Source organism: Calonectris borealis, chromosome 22, assembly GCF_964195595.1.
Source record: "Calonectris borealis chromosome 22, bCalBor7.hap1.2, whole genome shotgun sequence".
Taxonomy (NCBI): Eukaryota; Metazoa; Chordata; class Aves; order Procellariiformes; family Procellariidae; genus Calonectris; species Calonectris borealis.
The window spans coordinates 5,802,361-5,821,551 of NC_134333.1; the positions used below are offsets into that span (position 1 = coordinate 5,802,361).

The following is a 19,191-nucleotide window of genomic DNA, read 5'->3' on the forward strand; positions in this document are numbered from 1 at the left end:
CAGAGGCTCCTGCGAGCTGGCAATGCTGTTCAGGTGCTGCCGGCTCTGGGGGAGGGGTCCAGAGCGCAGCGTGTGGCTTGCGGGGGGGGCGGCAGAAGGTCCAGGGGATATTGCCACGTGGGAAGAGCATCCTTCATGCTGAACTATGAGACAAGGGTGCAAGATTAAACAGCCCATACCTGGTGGTGTGTGTGCGCGGTGTCCTGCCTGCGCCTCGGGCGCTGAGGGGAGCGTGGGGAGGGGGATACGGCTCCTTACGGCCATGCGGGGTGCCTGCATCACTGCACGCGGAGCATCCCTATGGACACCACAGCTTCTCCATGGAGCGCAGCGTTGGATGGTGTGAAGAGTGGCAGGGTGAGAGTTACACTGGGGTGGACTAGGTCTGTCCCAATGGTAGACCCCCCCCCGCCTTAGGGACAAGCAGTAAGTGCACAGGAAGAGCACCCATTAAAGCCCAAAACCCTCAGAGGGCAGAGGTTCCTGGATTATGCCCACCTGGAGCAGGAAGGACCTCCCCATGGCCTCCGGACCATGGCACAATCAGACCCATCCACCAGCTACCATCTCCCCTGGCCTGTTCCCTGCAGCCAGGCAGGGCTTTGGGCATCTGCTGGCTCCTTCCCAGCTGAGCAGCTCCTGTCCCAGCCACCCCAGGGTGACGGTATGGCAGGGAGAAAAGCAGTGCGTGGCTGTCCCCAGTGCTGGGAGCAGGGTGGGCAGGCTTCACCTCCCATCTTCACATAAGATGTGCAAACCATGGCCAAGCAAGGGCACGGTGCTCCGGTTTGGCATTGTTCCCACTCTTGGGAGGGGCTGGCTCGTTATGGAGGAAATTCTGCAAAACCATGGCAATCGTCGACACAGACAGGTATCGCCAGGCAAAAACATCAGCAACAGAAAAGAGGCTTCCCACGAGTAACAACTCACCGGATCAGGAACTGTCAAGTGGAGATGGTCAAAGGCAGCGTGCGCATGAAGGACCTCATTTCCTAGAAAGCCCCTTTATTCCCTTCCTTCCTGCCGGGGCTCCCCTACGTGCGGCTTAGTCTGTCAGCTCTGAGCTGGCTCGGCGGTGCCACCGCCATGGGTATGGTTTGGCTGCCCCGAGCCTTGAACCCAGCAAAGCTTGGGTCTGGTGGTTAAACATTGTCCTAGCTGGATGGCCAGGTCCCAGCTAGAGACCTTGCTGGCTTTTGCTTGCTGCCAGCGGGGAGGAGGAAGATTGAGGAGAGGAAGAAGACTCAGCAGGGGAGCTCTGGGACCACCTTGCTTCCACTGGTCCTCCAAGCATGGGGTCTGCAGCCACCCTGCCCTGCCTGCTGCTTTGCATCCTATACCTCACAGCTGGAGCATCTGCAAAGCCGTAAGCGCTCTGTGTCTGCCTGTCCGTGCCTGGGGGGATGGTGGTTGGTCTCAGTGGCGTGACAATCCTTGCCGTGACTGTGGTTGCTGGTCGTGGTGGAAATGCTCGGGGTGGTGGTTGTCCCCATAGAGGTCTTTGCACCTGGGGTTGGTGTCTCTGGGCTGCTTTGGTGTAGGTGCAACTTCACACACAAGCCAGTGGGTGAGCAGAGCCTTTCCTCCCTCTGCAGGTCGACCCCTTGGCTCTTTCCCGAGGTGTTTAGGCAAAGGGGGCTCTGCTCTGGTCTGTGCACTGGCCAGCCTCCCTGGGTAGATGTGGGGAAGGCTGGGTGGCACAACCCTGCAGAGAGCATCCAGGGCTGGAAAAAAACCCAAGTGCCCTCCGCCTTGAGAGTCTGGAGTGGAGGGGAGCGCTGGGATTTGCTGGGGGGGGTCCCAGCTCTCCTCCACTACCGAGGTGTCCCCCTCCCCGGGCACTACATGGTGCTCTTCCCCTCCGTGCTCTACTACCCATACGTGGACAAAGTGCGCGTCCACTTCATGGACCTGGACGAGCCCGTGCGGGTGGCCCTCCACCCGGCGAGCAGCCACGGCATCCCCAACGTCACCCTGGAGGAGCAGGGCAGCGATATCCTCCGGCTGAACTCCAGCTTCTCCAACGTGAGTCACGGCCCCTTGGCAGGGCTGAGAACCTCGGGAAGGGGTATCCATCCCCTACCCACTGCCAGAGCCGGGTTGGGGGCACTGGGAGGGGACATGGGGTCCATCCTGGATAGGCAATGAGTGAGGTGAAGAGTGGAGGGACATGGGGCACGTACAGAGACCTTGTGGGCTCTATCTGCGTCATCTTCCCATGCACGCCAATTCCCTGGTGCCTTCATGGAGTAACGGGGTGGTCACGGTGGGGGATGGGTATGATGTCTCACTGGCATCCAACATAAAGGCTTTGCATTTCTGCTGTTTCCCCGGGGGAAGATTTCTACCCCTCCTGCAGTGATCTACGAGGTTGCACATCTTCACGTCTCCATCCAGGGAGCTTCCCTGCAGGTCTCTGAGCAGAAGAAAGTACTGGTGAAAGCCCTGGAGCTGGGGACCTTGGTGCAGACAGGCAAGGATGTCTACAAGCCTGGACAAACTGGTGAGGGGCAGCCCTACCTCACACTCCTCTTCCTCCCAGGGAGGATTACTCAGGGTGCTGGGGGCACCCGGTCCCTCACCCAGCCCATGTCTGTGCTCACAACCATGCTCTTACATCGCCCAAATAACACGCCCTGCCCCTCGCTTTGCCGGCCCGGGACAGACACGTGAAATGCATCTGTCCGTCCAGGCACAGCGGCATTTCGCAGGGATTCGCTAAGCTCTGCTCTTCCCATCACAAATCTGAGCTTGGAGTAAACAGCAGAGATTGGCCTGGCATTCCCCTGCTCTTCTGGGGGCGGGTGTCTCCCACTGGCAGCAAACCCAGGGACTATTTGGGAATGGAGTGGGCAGAGCAGATACACCAGATCTTTCCCAGCTCTCCCCGGTGCAGCAGCTTCCCCTGGCACAGATATTCCCCTCCTGCACTCCCGTTGCAGCGTGGCGGGGGGTCCTGATCTTTGGGAGCTCTGTTCTGGCACGGGGCTTTAAGCGCATGTCGATTCCTTGCTACAGAGAGGGATGGAAAGGCATTTCGGTATCTCTGGGCTTCAGCCTGGTGCTATTCTCTCTTCTGTCATGTTTCGGGATGCAAGTTTGAAAACTGTCACCAACGCTCAGCTGGGATGCAAACATCCAGTTCCAAAGCTACCAACCCCCTTCATACCCCCAGGGCGAGTGGAGAGAATCTGTGACCGCCTCCCTGCTGGCTGCAGGACGGGTGGGGACGTTCTGCCTCTTTCCATCCTTTCTGGCAGCACGTTCAAGTCGTGCCCCTGTTTGCAGGAGCAGGACTGGAGGAGGAGGAGCAGGCGGGTGTCAGGCAGGACACAGGGATGCAGATGGATTTCTTGGGGACGTGGCTGTGGGAGCTGGTCTCTGTGGGGTGAGTAAGGAGCTCCAGCAGACCTCAAACCAGGGGGCTGCCCTTACTGCATCACCTCCACCTCTGGGTGCAGCACCCAGACCTCCAGTTCAGTGTCCGTGTATCCAGGAGTGACAGTGAGACATGTCCAGCCCCTTCCCTTGGACCTCAGCACCGACCCCAGGAGATACCGGGGCAGTCTGTCCTGTAGGCAGGGGATGCCCTAAAAGACAAGAGCACTGATGGTACCTCTGCCCATCTCCGAGCGTGTGATGGCCACCAGTGGTCCCTAGGACCTAAAGGAAGGAGGTTGGCATGCTCCTTCTGCTGGCTCTGCCCATCAGACCCAGCCTGCAAGATCTGTCCATCTTCCACTGCCCTGCAAGCAGAGGGGCTCTGCGGAGGTGATGGTGCCCGACGCCATCACCAAGTGGGAAGCCGGGATGTTCTGCACGGCCCCGCGGGCAGAACCTTCATGGCCTTCAAGCCCTTCTTCATGGAGCTGGCGCTGCCCTACTGCCTCGCAGCCACCATCCTCAACTACCTGCGGCAGTGCCTGCGGGTGAGCGGGGCTGGGGAGGGGGCCCTGGGTCTGGGGTCTGGCAGGGGCTGATGGAGCTGTGGTCGTGGTCTGGCAGGTTCGGGTGGCACTGGTGGAGGCAGAGCTGGAGGTGTCGGCGGGCACGGACGGGGCGTACAGAGGCTGTGTTTGCACGGATGAAGAGAGGACCTTCCAGTGGAGCGCGTGAGCCTGTGGGTGCTGCAAGGTGCGGAGAAAGCACCAGCACCCAGAGCAAGGGGAGAGTCTGTGTCCATGCTCTCCATCAGTGGGATGGTGCCTTCCCTTCCCTTTTGGGGTGAGATTGGTAGATTTGAGGCGGCTGGCTGTGTGATGCTCAGTTTGCTCCCCTCATCACACCGTGCACGGGGCTGCTCCAAGGACAGCCTGGCTTGGCCCGGGTGGTCCTGAGCTCTTCTGGCCCATCAGAGCCGATGGGCTGCTGGTGGGGATGGGTTCCAGGCAGGGCGTTTGTCGGAGGAGGGGAGGCGTTTCTGGGACAGGGAAGGGCAGGCTGGCTCTGATCCTGGTCTCATACATGCTGTATTCCTGGTTTTAAAGCCTCCACAACCGACGTGAAAGAAAATTGCAGCTGCCTGGTTGTCCCTCTGCTCCTGACCCCGTCGTACCCCACAGACAGCCACGGTCTCGAGGGCTGGCAGCCTTTTCCCATCCCTTCATCCCCTTCGCCTGACCCGGTAGGAGCCTGAGGCAACATGGTTGAGACGAGGACTCTGAAACCCAGCAGCTCTGCCATCCCATGGGGGTCGGGGGCTGCCCAGGGAGCCGCCGCTTTGCTGCCCGCTGCGGAATTGTGGTTTCCCTTGAGCTGATGCCAGTGCAGTCCCTCGGAGAGGGCACCAGGGCAGGTGAGCTGACCCTGGGCTGACAAAAAGCCTTGGGAGATCAGTGCAAGCCTGATGGCTGGGCAGGGAGAGGATGCTCAGGGCTGCCCTGAGTGCAGCCCTGTCCCTGTCCCCGCTCAGCCAGGCAGAAAAATGAAGAAAAATGCAAGTGGCATAAGGGAAATGGAAGCAGCAAAATATTTTTCTCGCAAGAAAACTCCCATTCTTCAGGCTCTTTCCCACCATCCCAGACCAAAGCCAGCCCCATGTCCCAAAACACACTTTGTGTTGGGGGCTCAGCGCTCCTGTCTGCCTCAATGATGTGTAAGAGGGGCCGTACCTTCACCTTGCTTTGCTGAATAAAAAGCTGAGACCAAACCAGAGAGAGCATTCATTGCACAGGCAACAAGGCAGCAGAAGAAACAGCACAACATGGGGTCAGCGGTGCCTGGTCAGGAGGGGCTGGGGGACAACGCACTCCAGCTCCTGCTCCGGAGTCACCAGCAGCGCCGAATGACAAATCCTCCCTGCAATATTTCCCTTCAGCAGCCCCACAGGCACCAATCGGAGAGGCAGAGGCCCCCCATGCTCCTGAATCGATCTCCCCTTGGCCCCCACTGCGTCCTGCCCCGTGCCCTGAAGGACTCGGTGTGCTGATGGCCCCGAGCTCCTTGTCACGTTGAACCGGCCCCGGGATGCCTGTCGGGGCACTGACCCATGCCCACATCCTGGGGCAGCGGGATGGGCTCGGGGCCATGTTCCTGCCTCGTGTCCATGGGGGTGGCGGGGACCAGCCTCCTCCGGACACCGACACCGTGTGGGGCTGCTCCCAAAGGGCAGGGAGGTGAGCACAGGGCTGTATCCAGTAACACTCGAGCAGGACAGGCATGGGGACAGCAGCCGTGGTCATCCGAGAGCCCACGGGAAAGAGGTCAGCTGCTTCCCGCAGCACTGCCGCTGCCTCTCCCCAAAGGGAAGGGGACTGCAAAATCCCGGAGCAGGGGATGTGCTCAGGACACTGTGTGGCTCTTGTGGAGCTGCCTCAACTTTCCTAAATTCCCACCAGGATAGAAAAAGGCAGCTCAGCCCATGCCCTGGCTGGTGTCTGGCTCCCAGGCGCTGTGCACAGAGCAATGAGAGCGCGTGGAGCTGCCACAACAGCCCAACACCATCCTGCTCCTGTGCCCATAACTGATTTGATGAAATTGGAGGAACCTGGGCAAAAAGACAGCCTGAGATCTGCCATCAGCCCAAATAGCTACTGTTTGGCTAAATTTGAAATACCTGGAAGCAAGCCCTTCTGCGAAATTGCCACCAACTCAGACTGTTCTCATGATTTGCTGCCTACTTTCACTTGGGGAACTCGTTCCCACTCCCTTCTGCCATCATTTCCCAGCAAACCTGTGCGTGGGTGGGTCCTGCCCCCTGGTTTTGAACCTCTGTAGCCTATGGGAACCTTTCCTCAAATTGCAAAAACCCGTCAGAGCCTTGAACCCAGGAGGCTGTGGGCAGATGGTAAACATTGCCTTGGTTATATCTGCAGGTCCACGCTGGATCCCTCTGCCAACCCTTGTTTGCTCACTGGATGGAAAGCAAAGATCTCATTTCAGAGCCTGCAGCAGAGCAGACCTAGGTCTACAGCAACCCAACACCTGGAGAAGGAGGCTGTGGCCGTCCCCAATGTCTGCTTGCAGCTGGAGACATGAGGTCCCCAGCTGCCCTGCCCATCCTGCTGCTCCTCATCCTGCACCTCGCAGCTAGGGCATCTGCAGCACCGTAAGGCCTCTCTGTGTCTGTCTGCCTGTCCATGCCTGGTGGGAGGGCATTTAGTCTTGGCTCCTTGGCAGTACGTAGTGGGAGGTAATCCTTCCCGTGCATGTCATTGTTGGCTAGGGGGGAAATGCTTGGGCTGGTGGGTTGTCCCTGCCCATGAGCATCGAGGACTTGACAACCGGGAGCTGCTGGGGCTGGTGGCTCTGGGATGGTTTATTGTAGGTGCTGCCTCACTTGCAGCTGATGTGTGAGCAGAGCCTTTGCTTTGCTGAGCTGAGAAGTCAAGGGGAGCCCAGAAGCAGAGCGGGGAGGCTGGGGGAGATGGCCCTGCACCCCAGCACAGGTTTCTGTGTACCCAGGAGCTCTTCAAGACCTCTGTGGGGTCTGTACCAGGATGTGGCTCATCCCCATGCCTCTCATGTCAGCAATTCTCCTTGCCAGGAGTTATGTGGTCACGTCCCCAGCTGTGATCTACCACCCCCACACAGCGATGCTGTGGGTCCATCTCAGTGGCCTCCACGAGCCCGTCCAGGTGACCATCCAGCTGCAGAGAGCAGACAGGACCCATAACATCACCCTGCTGGAAAGGAAGGTCCAGGAGCCTCATCTGTACCTGAACATCACCTTCCCCGTGAGTGTCACCCCACGCACAGCTGTAAGCGTGGAGGGGGATGCCCTGGACACCTCGCTGTCTCCAGGCAGAGCAGTTTCCACTGGCTCCCCTGAGTGTGGGGCTGTGGTCCCACGAGGGGCTGGGAGCAGGCGTGACTTCCCCATCTTTTGGTAGGGTCTCATCCCCCCACACAGGCAAAATGACTCTAGGCTCAGCCCAGTTATTTGGTGGCTGAAATAATCTCCTGGTACCAGACCTGCAGACTAGGGCAGGGTGTTGGGGGGACATTTCTTCCCACTCCCTGGCTTGGGGAAGGTGTCCCTGTGGGTGAGGAGTGCTCTGGGACACTCGGAGTGAGCAGAGCATCATGGCCATGGCATATCCCTCGTCCTCACCCGGTGCCTGGTGTTGCCCCTGACAGGCTCCAGCCCCCGCCAAAGGGAAGGAGGAAATTGTAGACCTGCACATCTCAATCCAGGGAGATTCCCTGGATGTCTCCAAGAAGAAGAAGGTGATGCTGAGAGCCCTGGAGCCTGGGATCTTCATACAGACAGACAAGGCTGTCTACAAGCCTGGACAGCAAGGTGAGGGGAACAGGATGGACCACCCCGCTCTAGGCTGAAGGACCTGGTGGGAGAGGGGTGCAGGAGGCTCAGCCTTGCTCCTACGCTGCGTGGAAATAGGAGGGCTCATCCTGGGATGTACTGGGACTCCCAGCACCGGCCCAGGACGATGCCAGGACACGCTGGCAGCGCTGGAGGCTGTGCTGCTTGGGGGGCAGTGCCCCACTGCAGGGCTCGGGGAACCCCCCGCCCTGCGGATGCACCCACCACTCACTCCTGCATCCCCGTTTGCTCTTTCCAGTGAAGTTTCGAATTGTCTCTTTGGATAAAGACTTCACTCCCAGCAATAAGAAGGTGAGAGCAGGACTGGGGAAGGGGGGAGGTGACAGGGCTCCCCTGCACTGCCCTCCTGCCGTCTTGGCAAGCCATGAGAGAGGTGTGGGAGTCAGCCAGCGCCTTTCCCCTTGGGAATCCTGCCCCAGCCAGCTCCGGCTGTGCTCCCCAGGGCCAGAGATGCCCTGTGTTGTTCACACAGACTTCAGCAGGCTAAGGAAAGAGAAAGCAGAATTGCACGTGTGACATGGGAACGTACCCACTTAAACTTCTGGTTAGGGATGTAGCGATGGCGAGTGGGAAGCAGGGAAAGTGCTATCAATATCCATCAAATCATCAGACGCCAGGATTGCAGGCGAGTTCAGTCTTTGAGCAATCATCTGGGTCTCTGGAAGTGCAGGAGGTTCCCAGATGAAATGGTTGATGGCTTCTTGCGAAGGCACTAGGAGATGCCAGCTCTCCATGCCACGCTGGCAGTGTCCTCGGCTCATCCCAAAATCAATCCCAAAGCAAATTGAAGGGTTGGAAGTTCACAGCATCCCACAAATAACCCTCACTCTACTCCACCCGTGGCTCCATAGATGTCCCCACCCTGGTGAGACCCCAAGGAAGGCTCTGAATTGCTCCTCTAACCATCTCCTCTTTGCCTTGCAGCTGCCCCTTGTGTTCCTGAAGGTCAGTCTGAGAGATGGAGGGAAGCTCCTGGGCGGCGTGGGCTTGGGAAGGCAGCGTGGCTGGGAGAGGAGAAGCACAACGCAACCACGGGCTCTTTTATCCCGGGGTGCTGGGGTCCCCGGGGTGCTGGGGTCCCTGGGGTGCTGACACCACGTGTCCCTGTCCGCAGGATCCCAGCGGGAACCGCATCGCGCAGTGGCGGGAGGTGAGCCCGCGGCAGGGCATCGTGGACCTGTCCCTCCCGCTGGCTGCCGAGCCGGCCCTGGGCACGTACGCCATCGAGGTGGAGGGGAAGAGACACTCCTTCAGCGTGGAGGAATATGGTACGTGGGGACCGGGAGGCGCACGGGGGGTGGGAGCCCCACCTCGGCATGTCCCTGTGGGCAGCATGTCTTTGCCCCCCTGACCACCCCGGCACTATTGCCCTTGTCCTGGGAGCGACAACCCTCTCTCCTTTTGTTTCGCTATCAGTGCTGCCCAAATTTGAGATGACCATTGATCTCCCCGCCGTGGTGCTGGAGAAGGACAAGAAGTTCCAGATGGAGATTTGTGGACGGTAAGCCTGAAACAGGCTACGCCGGGAAGAGGGAGCGGATGGAGGGATCCGATGTGATGTGGCCCATCAGGCACACCCTCGCCACCCTCCACCCAACAGGTACACCTACGGGAAGCCCGTCCAGGGGAAGGTCCAGGCCACCTTGTGCCAGACCTTGACACACAGATTTCACAGTGCCCTCACGAAAGAGAGGAACTGCATCGAGGTTGGCGGGCAGGTGAGCGCTGCCAGGGAGTGTGGGTGCCACTGGGACAGCCCCTTCCCGGGACTGCTGCTAACGGGGTTGACTCTGTCCCTCCAGACTGAGAAGAACGGCTGCTTTTCAACAGAGGTTTTGTTGACTGCCTTCAGCCTGACCAGCCACAGGTATCAGAAGCAATTCCAAGTCCAGGCATCGCTGGTGGAGGATGGGACAGGTAGGGACGTGTTCTCCTGCTTGGGAACGGGCATTGCCGCTGGTCCATGGTTTTGCATTCATCCCCGTTGCACCCAAATGCACGTGGCACGGGGGTATTGGTCTTCCCCGGGGAGGGCCAAAAGCAACGCTGTGGTTTAGAGGTGCACGTGTGCAGGGACCGGGTCGAGGTGGGGATGTGAGCCAGGTCGGCCAGGCAATACTTCTAATTCTGACCAAAGAAACGGTCAGGAGGCAAAAACACCTTTCCAAGATCCAACAACTCTCCCGATGCTATGGCTAGCAGCGAGTCAACTCCTTGCGACACAAAGTAGTGGTTTCACCCAGTCCAGTGGTGTGGCTTCATTCTTTGAGATAATCCACCTCCACCTTGGTCCCACCAGAAATGACTGCCAGTGGCTTGGCTTCAGAAAAAAAGGAGAAGACCACGTGTTGTCCCAGGCCCACCGGCATCGAGGTGGCCCTGCATCATGGTGCTTTGGTGAAGGACCTTTTGTGAAGTCTCTGCAGCCAGCTGTGCCTTGGCTTTAGGTCTAAAACATGCCGTAGGGGTTTTGCTCCTCTTGTAGGAGGTGCGAACCGTGCTCGAAGCTGCCGGCTGCAGAGGGAAAGGCTAAAATGTCCAGGGACCTTATCTGCACCATGACGGGGGAGCTGGCAGCAGCTAACCTGTGCCCTGTGTCCCTGCAACACCCTCAGCTCCCCGCTCCCTCTCCACAGGGCTGGAGCTGAAAAACACCAAGAGTTGCAAGATTTTACCTGAAATCCTCACCGTCACCTTTGAAAACACCGATGATTTCTACAAGCCCGGCATCCCCTACACTGGGACGGTAATGCGGGGGTCCCCACACCCCGCAGGGCTCCCCTGCACCCTGCTGTGCCCAATCCCGGTCCCACTGACCCCGAACACCACTCTCCCACCCCTGCCCTCTGCCCCATGCCTGCAGCCCAACCTGGGGCATCTCCCCTTCCCTGCCGGTGCAGATGCTGCTGAAGGGAGCCGACGGTGCCGTGCTGCCGCAGAAGCAGCTCTTGCTCATCGTTAGCCAGCAAGAAAAAGATATGAGACAGACCTTCCTGACAGACAGACTGGGGAGAGCCTCCTTCGAGCTGGAGACCTCTGGTTGGAATGGCACGGTCTCCTTGCATGTAAGTGACCCATTTCCCACTCCTCGGGGGTCCCTGCACTGCTTTCTCCTGGGCACCTCTCCAAGTCAAGAACCTGCATCAATGGTGCCTGGTGATGGGACCAGCACCTCCTTGGATGGCTTCACCACCTTGATTTCTACCTCCATCACTCAGGGTCAAGTCAAAGACAGCTCAACACTCAACTACCAAAATGCCTACGCGTACCTCAGCCCCTTCCTTTCGGCGAGCAGGAGCTTCCTGCGGATCCGCCGGCTGGAGAGCGAGCTGCCCTGCAGCCAGCCCCAGCAGCTCTGGGTGGATTACATCTTCAGCAAGGAGGCCTTGGGGACTCAGCTGGAGAGCCTGGATGTGGTATTCCTGGTGAGCCCCGGCCCGGGGAGGGAGGGCAGCAGGCATTAGGGCAGTTGTGTGTGAAGGTCCACATCTACACGCATGTTCACGGTTGTGTCCCTGAAGACAAGACAATGAGCAATCTGTCCTGGCTAGACCGAGGCACCTATGCCTGTTGTAGAGGTGTCTGATGGCACTGTTGGACCTGCATGACAATTGGAGATGTTGGGGGGGCTGGAGACTGGGCAAGGTCAAAAACCGTCCTGACATTCTTGCCCTTGGGTCCATCCTCCATCAGGACATTTCGGTTCCCCACTCGGCATCGGTTTCATTGTTCCCATCTCCTTCTCTGTAGGTCCTGGCCAAGGGGACCATTGCCTCCATCCTCAGGAAAGAGCTGCCTGCAGAGGCTGGTAGGTCCTGAGGCATGGACGGGCTGTGCAGGGCTCTGCTTTCCATGCCTGGTCCTCATCTCCCCTCCTTTCCCATGGCCCAGGGCTGAGAGGCTCCTTCTCCCTGGAGCTGCCCATCGGCCCCGAGCTGGCGCCCACGGCCAAGGTGCTGGGCTACACGGTGCTGCCCAATGGCGAGATGGTGGCTGACAGCACCAAGCTCAAGGTGGCCAAGTGCTTTCCCAACAAGGTGAGCGGAGGCTGCTGGAGATGGGGGAATCGCTCCATGGCTTGTCCATAGCTGCATGCCCTGAGGTCCATCCTGCTCCAGATGTATCGCAGTGTCACAGTCTCTTTAACCCTTGATTCCTTGATCCCCAAACCCTTCATTCCTTGATCCCCAAACCCTTCAGCCTGATTTGATCCTTGTCTAGAAGAGATCTCCATGTCCGTGGCTTGGTCCTGCTCCTCCATGGGAGGTGGCTCCCCCTCCTGCCCTTGCCCCCTGATGCCCCTGTCCCTCCCCAGGTGAAGATGGCTTTTTCGGAGGACAGGGCTCTGCCCGGCTCAGCGCTGCGGCTGGAGCTGGAGGCTGCCCCAGGGTCCCTGTGCGCCATCCGTGCCGTGGACCGCAGCGTGCTGCTCTTGAAGCCCGAGGCTGAGCTCAACACGGAGGCGGTGAGTGGTGGCACTGCCCAGGGCCCCTTCTGCAGCCCCAGGGACCGGCCGGGGATGGGGAGGAAGAGATGACGTTGGCTTGGACCTCCCCTACGGGGACTCGGTGCCACGGTGGCTCCTAGGCAAGGGGTAGGCACCTGGCTGGTTTTGTACCTAGTACACATCTTCATTCCCAGGTCTACAAAGTACTCCCCGAATTCGACTACCCTGGAAGCATTCAGGACCCGCATCCCTGTTCAGCATTTTTCTGGGACTATCCCCCCGACTTTGAGATCCCATTTGTACTGAGACAGCGAGACTTCTTTCGCCCTCCAAGGAGGCATCGCTCACCTTTCCTTTTTTGGAGGAATTCCCAGATGGACACCTACAGGTTATTTCAGGTAAAGGCTCTGCCCGCCTGTGCCTCCTGGTTTCTCTTCATCCAGGAACCGGCTGTGGTTTGCTCAGGGTGCCGAGAAACCACAGCAACGTCCCATGAAAGCCTCACTTGTGGCAAAGGTCTCTCCCTTTCCCACGGATGCCAGGCTCTGGTCCTTCTCCACTTCTGCAGCCCTGCAGAGGCCCTGACTCTCCCTGCTGGGATGGAGATATTCCTGCTGGGTTTTGGAGATGGACAACCTCTTTTCTTTTTCACAGAATGCAGCACTGAAACTTTTCACCAATACCAAGACCAGCGATGTTTGCAAAGAGAAGATTGTCTTGCCTGGGATGGCAGGTCCCTCAGGTCCCAGAGGTCAGCACAGCCCTCAGCTTCCTCGCTCGCTCCGCTGAGCCCCCTCGGGAGAAAAGAGCAAAGAGCTGCTGCCTGGTCCGGGCTCCCGTGTCCTCAGGGGGACTCGGAACCGTCCTGAAAATACACTCGGCATCAAAGGGATTGAAAAGGATTTTGGCCACCTTCGGGCTGCCTGCAGGCAAGGTCCAGCTGAGATGCAGAGACCTGTGCACCCTAATTTCTGCTCTGCCTTTTCCAGGTCGCTTGGACTCCCCTATGACCTCTTTGTGGAAAGGAGCTGCTGACCCAGTAATAATGAGACTTAGTGTCCCAGAAGTAGTGGGCCATCATACCCCTGTGGCCTCTGACCAGGAAGAGCCACCAGCACCCCGGACGTATTTCCCAGAGACGTGGCTGTGGGACCTGGTCCCCGTGGGGTGAGTGAGGATGGTCCCCGTGGGGCTGGTCCTCTCCCCACCTCCCCTCCTGCATGGAGGGAGGTTGAGGACCTCAGGACAGCTCCTTCTCTCATAGGGAGAGAGCCAGCCCAGCTGGGGATGACACCAGCTGTGGGTGAACGTGGTGGGATGACCTCATGATGTTCTCCATCCCACAGGGAGGGGGGCTCTGTGGAGGTGACGGTGACGGTGCCCGATGCCATCACTGAGTGGGAAGCTGGGATGTTCTGCACGGCCCCGTTGGGCTTGGGGCTGGCCCCTGCCACCACCCTCACGGCCTTCAAGCCCTTCTTCGTGGAGCTGGCGCTACCCTACTCTGTGGTCCGCCACGAAGCCTTCACCCTCGTGGCCACCGTCTTCAACTACCTGCGGCAGTGCCTGCGAGTGAGTGGGGCTGGGGAGGGGGTCCTGGGTCTGGGGTCTGGTGGGGGCTGATGGAGCTGTGGTCGTGGTCCGGCAGGTTCAGGTGATGCTGGCAGAGTCGGCAGAGCTGGAGGTGTCGGCGAGCACGGACGAGGCGTTCAGTGGTTGCATCTGTGCAGATGAAGCGAGGACCTTCCGATGGGGCGTGCGAGCCACCAGCCTGGGTATGGGACACCGGGACCACGGTAGAACCCCCCTACCCTGCTGCTTGGGGACCCCTCGGAGGTTGGGGTGGGCAGGGAGGATGGGAGCAAATGCAATGCCACCTGGAAAGCTCTCCTCTACTCCACTCTCACCCTTCAAATTGCCTCCCAGCACTGCTCCTCAACCTGGTCACCCCCATCCCAATCCAGCCAGCCCCACCCAAAGCCCCAGGGCTGATGCAAGCCCATGGGGCTGCAGTGTGGGTTGGGGGGCTCCGTGGGGACTGAGTGCCCGGCTTGCATCTGCAGGGGAGGTGAACATCACCATCAGCACTGAGGCCCTCAGCTCCAAGGAGCTCTGCGGCAACGAGATGCCCGTTGTGCCAGCCCAGGGCCGCGTGGACACCATGATAAAGCCCTTGCTGGTGCAGGTCAGATGGGTTATGGAGGAGGAAAGTGGGATGGGTTTGGGGACAGGGTCCAAGCAGCCCTCAGGGTGCAGCAGGAGGACCGGGAGCAGGACAGCACCCAGCCCCGAGCCCGGGCTTCAGGCATGACCCTGGGGAACATGGCTGGTCCCTTCTCACTGACTCTGATGCTGCTTCCCCACAGCCCGGGGGGATCCTGGTGGAGAAGGCGCACAACTCCCTGCTCTGCCAGGAAGGTAGGACAGGCTGGAGGTGTCCAGCAGTGCCGTGGGGATGTGGGGCAGGGATGCTTGGCCACTGGTAGCAAGGGCCAGCGGGCAAGAAGAGCCAAGGACCAGGGTCCATAGAAGCTCTTGGCTGAGATGCCCCAACCCAGCCTTGAGCCCATGGAGGGTCAGAGCAGGAAGGGGGTGGGTGAGGGTGCCATGGGGCCGGGCCGGGAGGAGCTGGGCATCCCCACTGTCGTTGCCCTCCATCCCCACAGTCGCTGAAGAAATCTCCCTGGAGGTTCCTGCAAACATCTTGGAGGGCTCCCAGCGAGCCCACGTCACCGTGATGGGTAAGGGACAGGCAGGGAGGGTGCACAGCTCCATGGCCCAAGCTCAGCAGGAGGTGGGACCTCCCAAAGCTGAGATGATGGGAGGAGATACGGGGTGCTGGTGGCAGGGGGGCTTAGCCAGTGACGGTCCTCCCCATATCCCCCTGGGGCAGGCGACATCATGGGCAACGCTCTGCAGAACCTGGACCACCTCCTGGCCATGCCCTACGGCTGCGGGGAGCAGAATATGGTCCGCTTCGCCCCCAACATCTACATCCAGCAGTACCTGGAGAAGAGCGGGCAGCTGCACCCCGACATCCGCGCCAAGGCGCAGGGCTTCCTGCAGAGCGGTGAGCGTCCCCAGCCCCCGCCTCTCCCTGTCCCACCCTGCCTGGCTGCCGACGGACACCACCGCCCCATATCCCCCCTCCCTATTTTCTACCTGCTCCTCTGGGTGGGTCTGGGCTCCAGGCTGCCTCTGGGGTCCCCCGAGGGTGTAAAGACCACCGTGTGAAGACTCATCCCCATCTCCTCCCTGCAGGGTACCAGCGGGAGTTGCTCTACAAACACGACGACGGCTCTTACAGCGCCTTCGGGAAGAGCGATCCCAGCGGCAATACCTGGTGAGGGGCTGCACGGGGCTCAGGCACGGCTGTGCAGCGGCATCCCTCCGGGCACCGGCCGTCCCGGGGCTCCTCCTGCCACCAAGCCTACCCCAGCCCCAGTCTCCCATCCCTCTGACGTCTCTCCGGCTCGTAGGCTGACAGCGTTTGTCCTCAAGTCCTTCGGGCAAGCCAGAGCCTACGTGGCCATCGAGGAGCAGCACATCACCGACGCGCTGCGCTGGCTGCGGAAGAAGCAGCGGGAGACGGGCTGCTTCCGCAGCGTGGGGAAGCTCTTCAACAACGCGCTGCAGGTGGGTCGGTGGGGTGGGACATGGGGACACGCGGCTAGAGCCAGGTTGGTCCCAGCACATCCCTGGTGTGTGGTCTAGGCAGTGGGGGAGTCCCTGTGCCGGTGGCACGGCACGGCCGGACCCTTTGCTGTCCCCTTTGTAGGGTGGCGTCTCGGATGAGCTCTCGCTGTCGGCTTATGTCACAGCTGCGATGCTGGAGCTGGGGCTGTCCCCCAAGGTGAGGATGACCCCATCTTCCCTGGAGGGGCTGGTGGGGTAGGGACGGGTGCTGGGGCAGGGAGTCCGGCTGTTCCAGGCCACCTCCTCGCCCAACCTGGGCACAGCTGGTCTCACTGGGCAGAACTGGGGTCTCTGAGCGATGCCCGTGCCCGTGGGCTGGCTCCTGACTCTGCTCCCGTGCCAGAACCCAAAGGTGAGCTCAGCCCTGCAGTGCCTGGAGGCTTCGGCCACGGATGACCCCTACACGCAGGCGCTGCTCGCCTACGTCTTCGGGCTGGCGGGGCGCGGGGAGCAGCAGCGAGCCCGCCTGCAGAGCCTGGCCCAGCACAGCGTCAGCGCAGGTACCACCCGGTGCAGGCAGTGGCACCTCCGGGCAGTGCCACCCTCTGCTTGGGTCACCCCATCCCACCCCCCAGTCCCCCGGGACCCCTGGAGCAGGAGGGCTGAGCTCCCACCCCCTTCTCTCCCAGAGGGGCAGCTCTACTGGCGGAGGAAGGGGAAGGCTCTGCCCCCCTCGCAGCCCTCCTGGGCTGCCGCCGCGCCGGCAGAGGTGGAGATGACCGCCTACGTCCTCCTGGCCTACCTCTCCCAGCCCCACGTGTCCTCTGCCGACATGGGGACTGCTTCCCAAATCGTCCGCTGGCTCAGCAAGCAGCAAAACCCCTACGGGGGCTTCGCCTCTACGCAGGTACCGGCACCAGGGTCCATGCGGGTGCTCCAAGCATCCCCCGCCCCGTATCTGCAGTTAGGGGTGACCAACCCTGGCTTGGTGCTTTCTCCATGCCCAGGACACGGTGGTGGCCCTGCAAGCCCTGGCCAAGTACGCCGCCTTGACATACGGCAGCAACGGGGACTTCACGGTGACGGTGACGTCCCCGACGGGCACTGCGCAGGACTTCGTGCTGCACGACAGCAACCGGCTGGTGCTGCAGCGGGCGGCTCTGCACGAGCTGCCGGGGACGTACGGGGTGCGAGCCCGCGGGCAGGGCTGCGCCCTGGTGCAGGTGGGTACGGCCCGGGGTCCCTGTCCCCGCGCGGTGCCCACTCAGTGGCTCTAACCCTCCTGCGTCACCCCAGGTGACCCTGCGCTATAACGTGCCACCCCCTCCGAGCACGGGGATGTTTGACCTCCGCGTGGAGACGGAGCCTGGGGAGTGCACGGGGGACGCCAGCGCCCGCTTCCACCTCCTCCTCAGGGCACGGTAGGGGCTGGGGCTGCCCCCTGGGTTTGAGGGGGGCCAGGAGCAGCCAAAGAGGGAGGGCAGACCCCAACCCCACCCCGGGACTCTGCCCTTGCAGGTACACCGGGGAGCGTCCCGCCACCAACATGGTTGTCATCGAGGCCAAGCTGCCGTCTGGCTACATCCCGGACAAGAGCTCCATGGTGGAGGTGAGAAGCCCCCGCTGCCCCCAGGACCCCCTCTGCCCCACTGGGGCACCCACCCTGCCACTGAGTCCCTGCCCCTCGGGGGCAGCGGGGCATGGAGGGGGACCCACTCGGGGTGCTGGGCCTGGCTGGGGCACCCACCGAGCAGCTGTTGCCCATCCTGAGCCGTGTCTCTCCAGCTGAAGAGGCAGAAGCTGGTGAAGAAGGTGGAGGTGCAGCCCGACCAGGTGACGATTTACCTGGACCAGGTGAGATGGGGCACGGGGACAGGAGCAGGACCCCACGTGCTGGGGCGTGGGGGTGCTTCCCCATCGCGGACGGTTGCACCTCACCCTTGGACCGTCTCCACAGCTGACGAAGGAGGAGGAGACCTTCGCCTTCACCACCACGCAGGACTTCCCGGTGAAGAACCTCCAGCCGGCCACCGTGACGCTGTACGACTACTATGAGACGGGTGAGCCCCGTTGGGGACATGGCCCTGGTGTGCCTGGCCCCGCTGCCACCCCTTGCAACCCCAACGGCTCAGAGAGGGTCTGGCTGAGCTTTCAGTTCACACTGATGAGCTTTGGCTCGTTAACCCTGAGCCCATTGGTCACCATCCTTTCCGTTGCAGATGACCGCACGGATGCTGCCTACAGCGCACCTTGCAGCTCAGGTAGGGGCCGAGCCTGACAGGGCAGAGGGGTCACCCCAGCATTGGGACCCTGATGGGGACCCACTGACCCTGAAGGGCCAATCCGGGCTGTGCTGAGCCCCTGGACCTGGGGGAAGGAGGGCAGGGAGCGGGGATGGAGGAGCCCAGCCAGGAGCCTGGAGCCCTGAATTGATCGATGGGGACTTGCTGGTCAGAGCTTGGGGGGGCTAGAGGTCAGGGAGGACCCAGGCGTCCAGGTTGTGGGGTGCAGAGAGGAGCTGTGCCTCTTTGAGGGGGCTCAGACCCCCATCAGCCCTGGCCTTCCTCCTGCGCACCTTACGGAGCTCCCCATCCACGGGTTTGGGATCCCAGGGAATGAGACACTGAGCTCCCAGGGATGGAGCTCAGCTGGAGGGACAGGGGCAGCCAAGGGTGGCGGCGGGGCTCTCCTCCCACAGCACACCCCTTTTTGATTCTGAAGAGGCTGACGGTCAGGAGCAGGAAAACTTCTAGCACAGCCTGAAGCCTGGCAGCTGGTCCCCTCCGCTCGCCCCGAGTCCCCCACCACCGAGGACCGGGACAGCCAACAGTCTCTGCTCCCACCCTGGCCACAGCCCCGACCCTCCACGGGGGCAGAATGTGGCCCAGAGATGCTCACAGCACCACCGGCACCCAGCACGGCACGGCTCGCTCTGGACTCAGCCACTTCTCCCTGTAGCGCAGCTCCCACCCCACCAGGGCCCAACGGAGCCCCGGGCTGAGACATCTTGCTGCTCTGCGAGCCCCTGCCAGAGATTATTTGACTTTGGTTGAGCCGCCAAGGGGTGGCTTTACAGGGACACCCTGGTACATCTCCCCCCCTGCCACCCCAGGGGAGCTCTGGGGCACCAGGGCTGGCCTCTCCACTCCCCACGGCACGTGAACGGGACCAAGACCTCCTCCCCCCAGACCGACTGTCCCTTCCCCAGCACGTCCCCACCGCCACTCCCCCCGTCTTGCTCTCCCTGGGAGTCCTGGTGCTACCCCGGCCCCCTCCCCGGCACCAAGACGGTGCCACTGTCACCAAGCCGGACCTGGGGACACCT

The 19,191-nt window shown here is 61.1% G+C and overlaps 1 protein-coding gene and 1 long non-coding RNA gene across 2 annotated transcripts; both read left to right on the plus strand.

Moving 5' to 3' along the window:
• Window positions 1-2,394: 2,394 nt before the first annotated feature.
• LOC142091845 (uncharacterized) lies at window positions 2,395-4,492 on the plus strand. The gene is made up of 3 exons (XR_012676891.1): window positions 2,395-2,503; window positions 3,757-3,929; window positions 4,006-4,492. It is a non-coding gene; the product is annotated as an uncharacterized LOC142091845 (long non-coding RNA).
• Window positions 4,493-6,107: 1,615 nt separating this feature from the next.
• LOC142091844 (alpha-2-macroglobulin-like protein 1) lies at window positions 6,108-18,937 on the plus strand. The gene is given in 36 exon segments (XM_075171239.1): window positions 6,108-6,547; window positions 6,986-7,175; window positions 7,579-7,741; window positions 8,022-8,074; window positions 8,708-8,728; window positions 8,898-9,051; window positions 9,200-9,284; window positions 9,384-9,501; window positions 9,586-9,700; window positions 10,420-10,529; window positions 10,684-10,848; window positions 11,002-11,208; window positions 11,534-11,591; window positions 11,675-11,820; window positions 12,099-12,248; window positions 12,425-12,628; window positions 12,885-12,981; window positions 13,220-13,397; window positions 13,577-13,802; window positions 13,879-14,005; window positions 14,294-14,415; window positions 14,597-14,648; window positions 14,897-14,971; window positions 15,124-15,300; window positions 15,492-15,573; window positions 15,710-15,866; window positions 16,009-16,083; window positions 16,270-16,426; window positions 16,556-16,773; window positions 16,874-17,089; window positions 17,163-17,287; window positions 17,385-17,475; window positions 17,652-17,720; window positions 17,824-17,926; window positions 18,086-18,127; window positions 18,588-18,937. Coding segments are annotated over 36 exon segments (4,551 nt in total). The 5' UTR covers window positions 6,108-6,356; the 3' UTR covers window positions 18,620-18,937.
• Window positions 18,938-19,191: the final 254 nt, after the last annotated feature.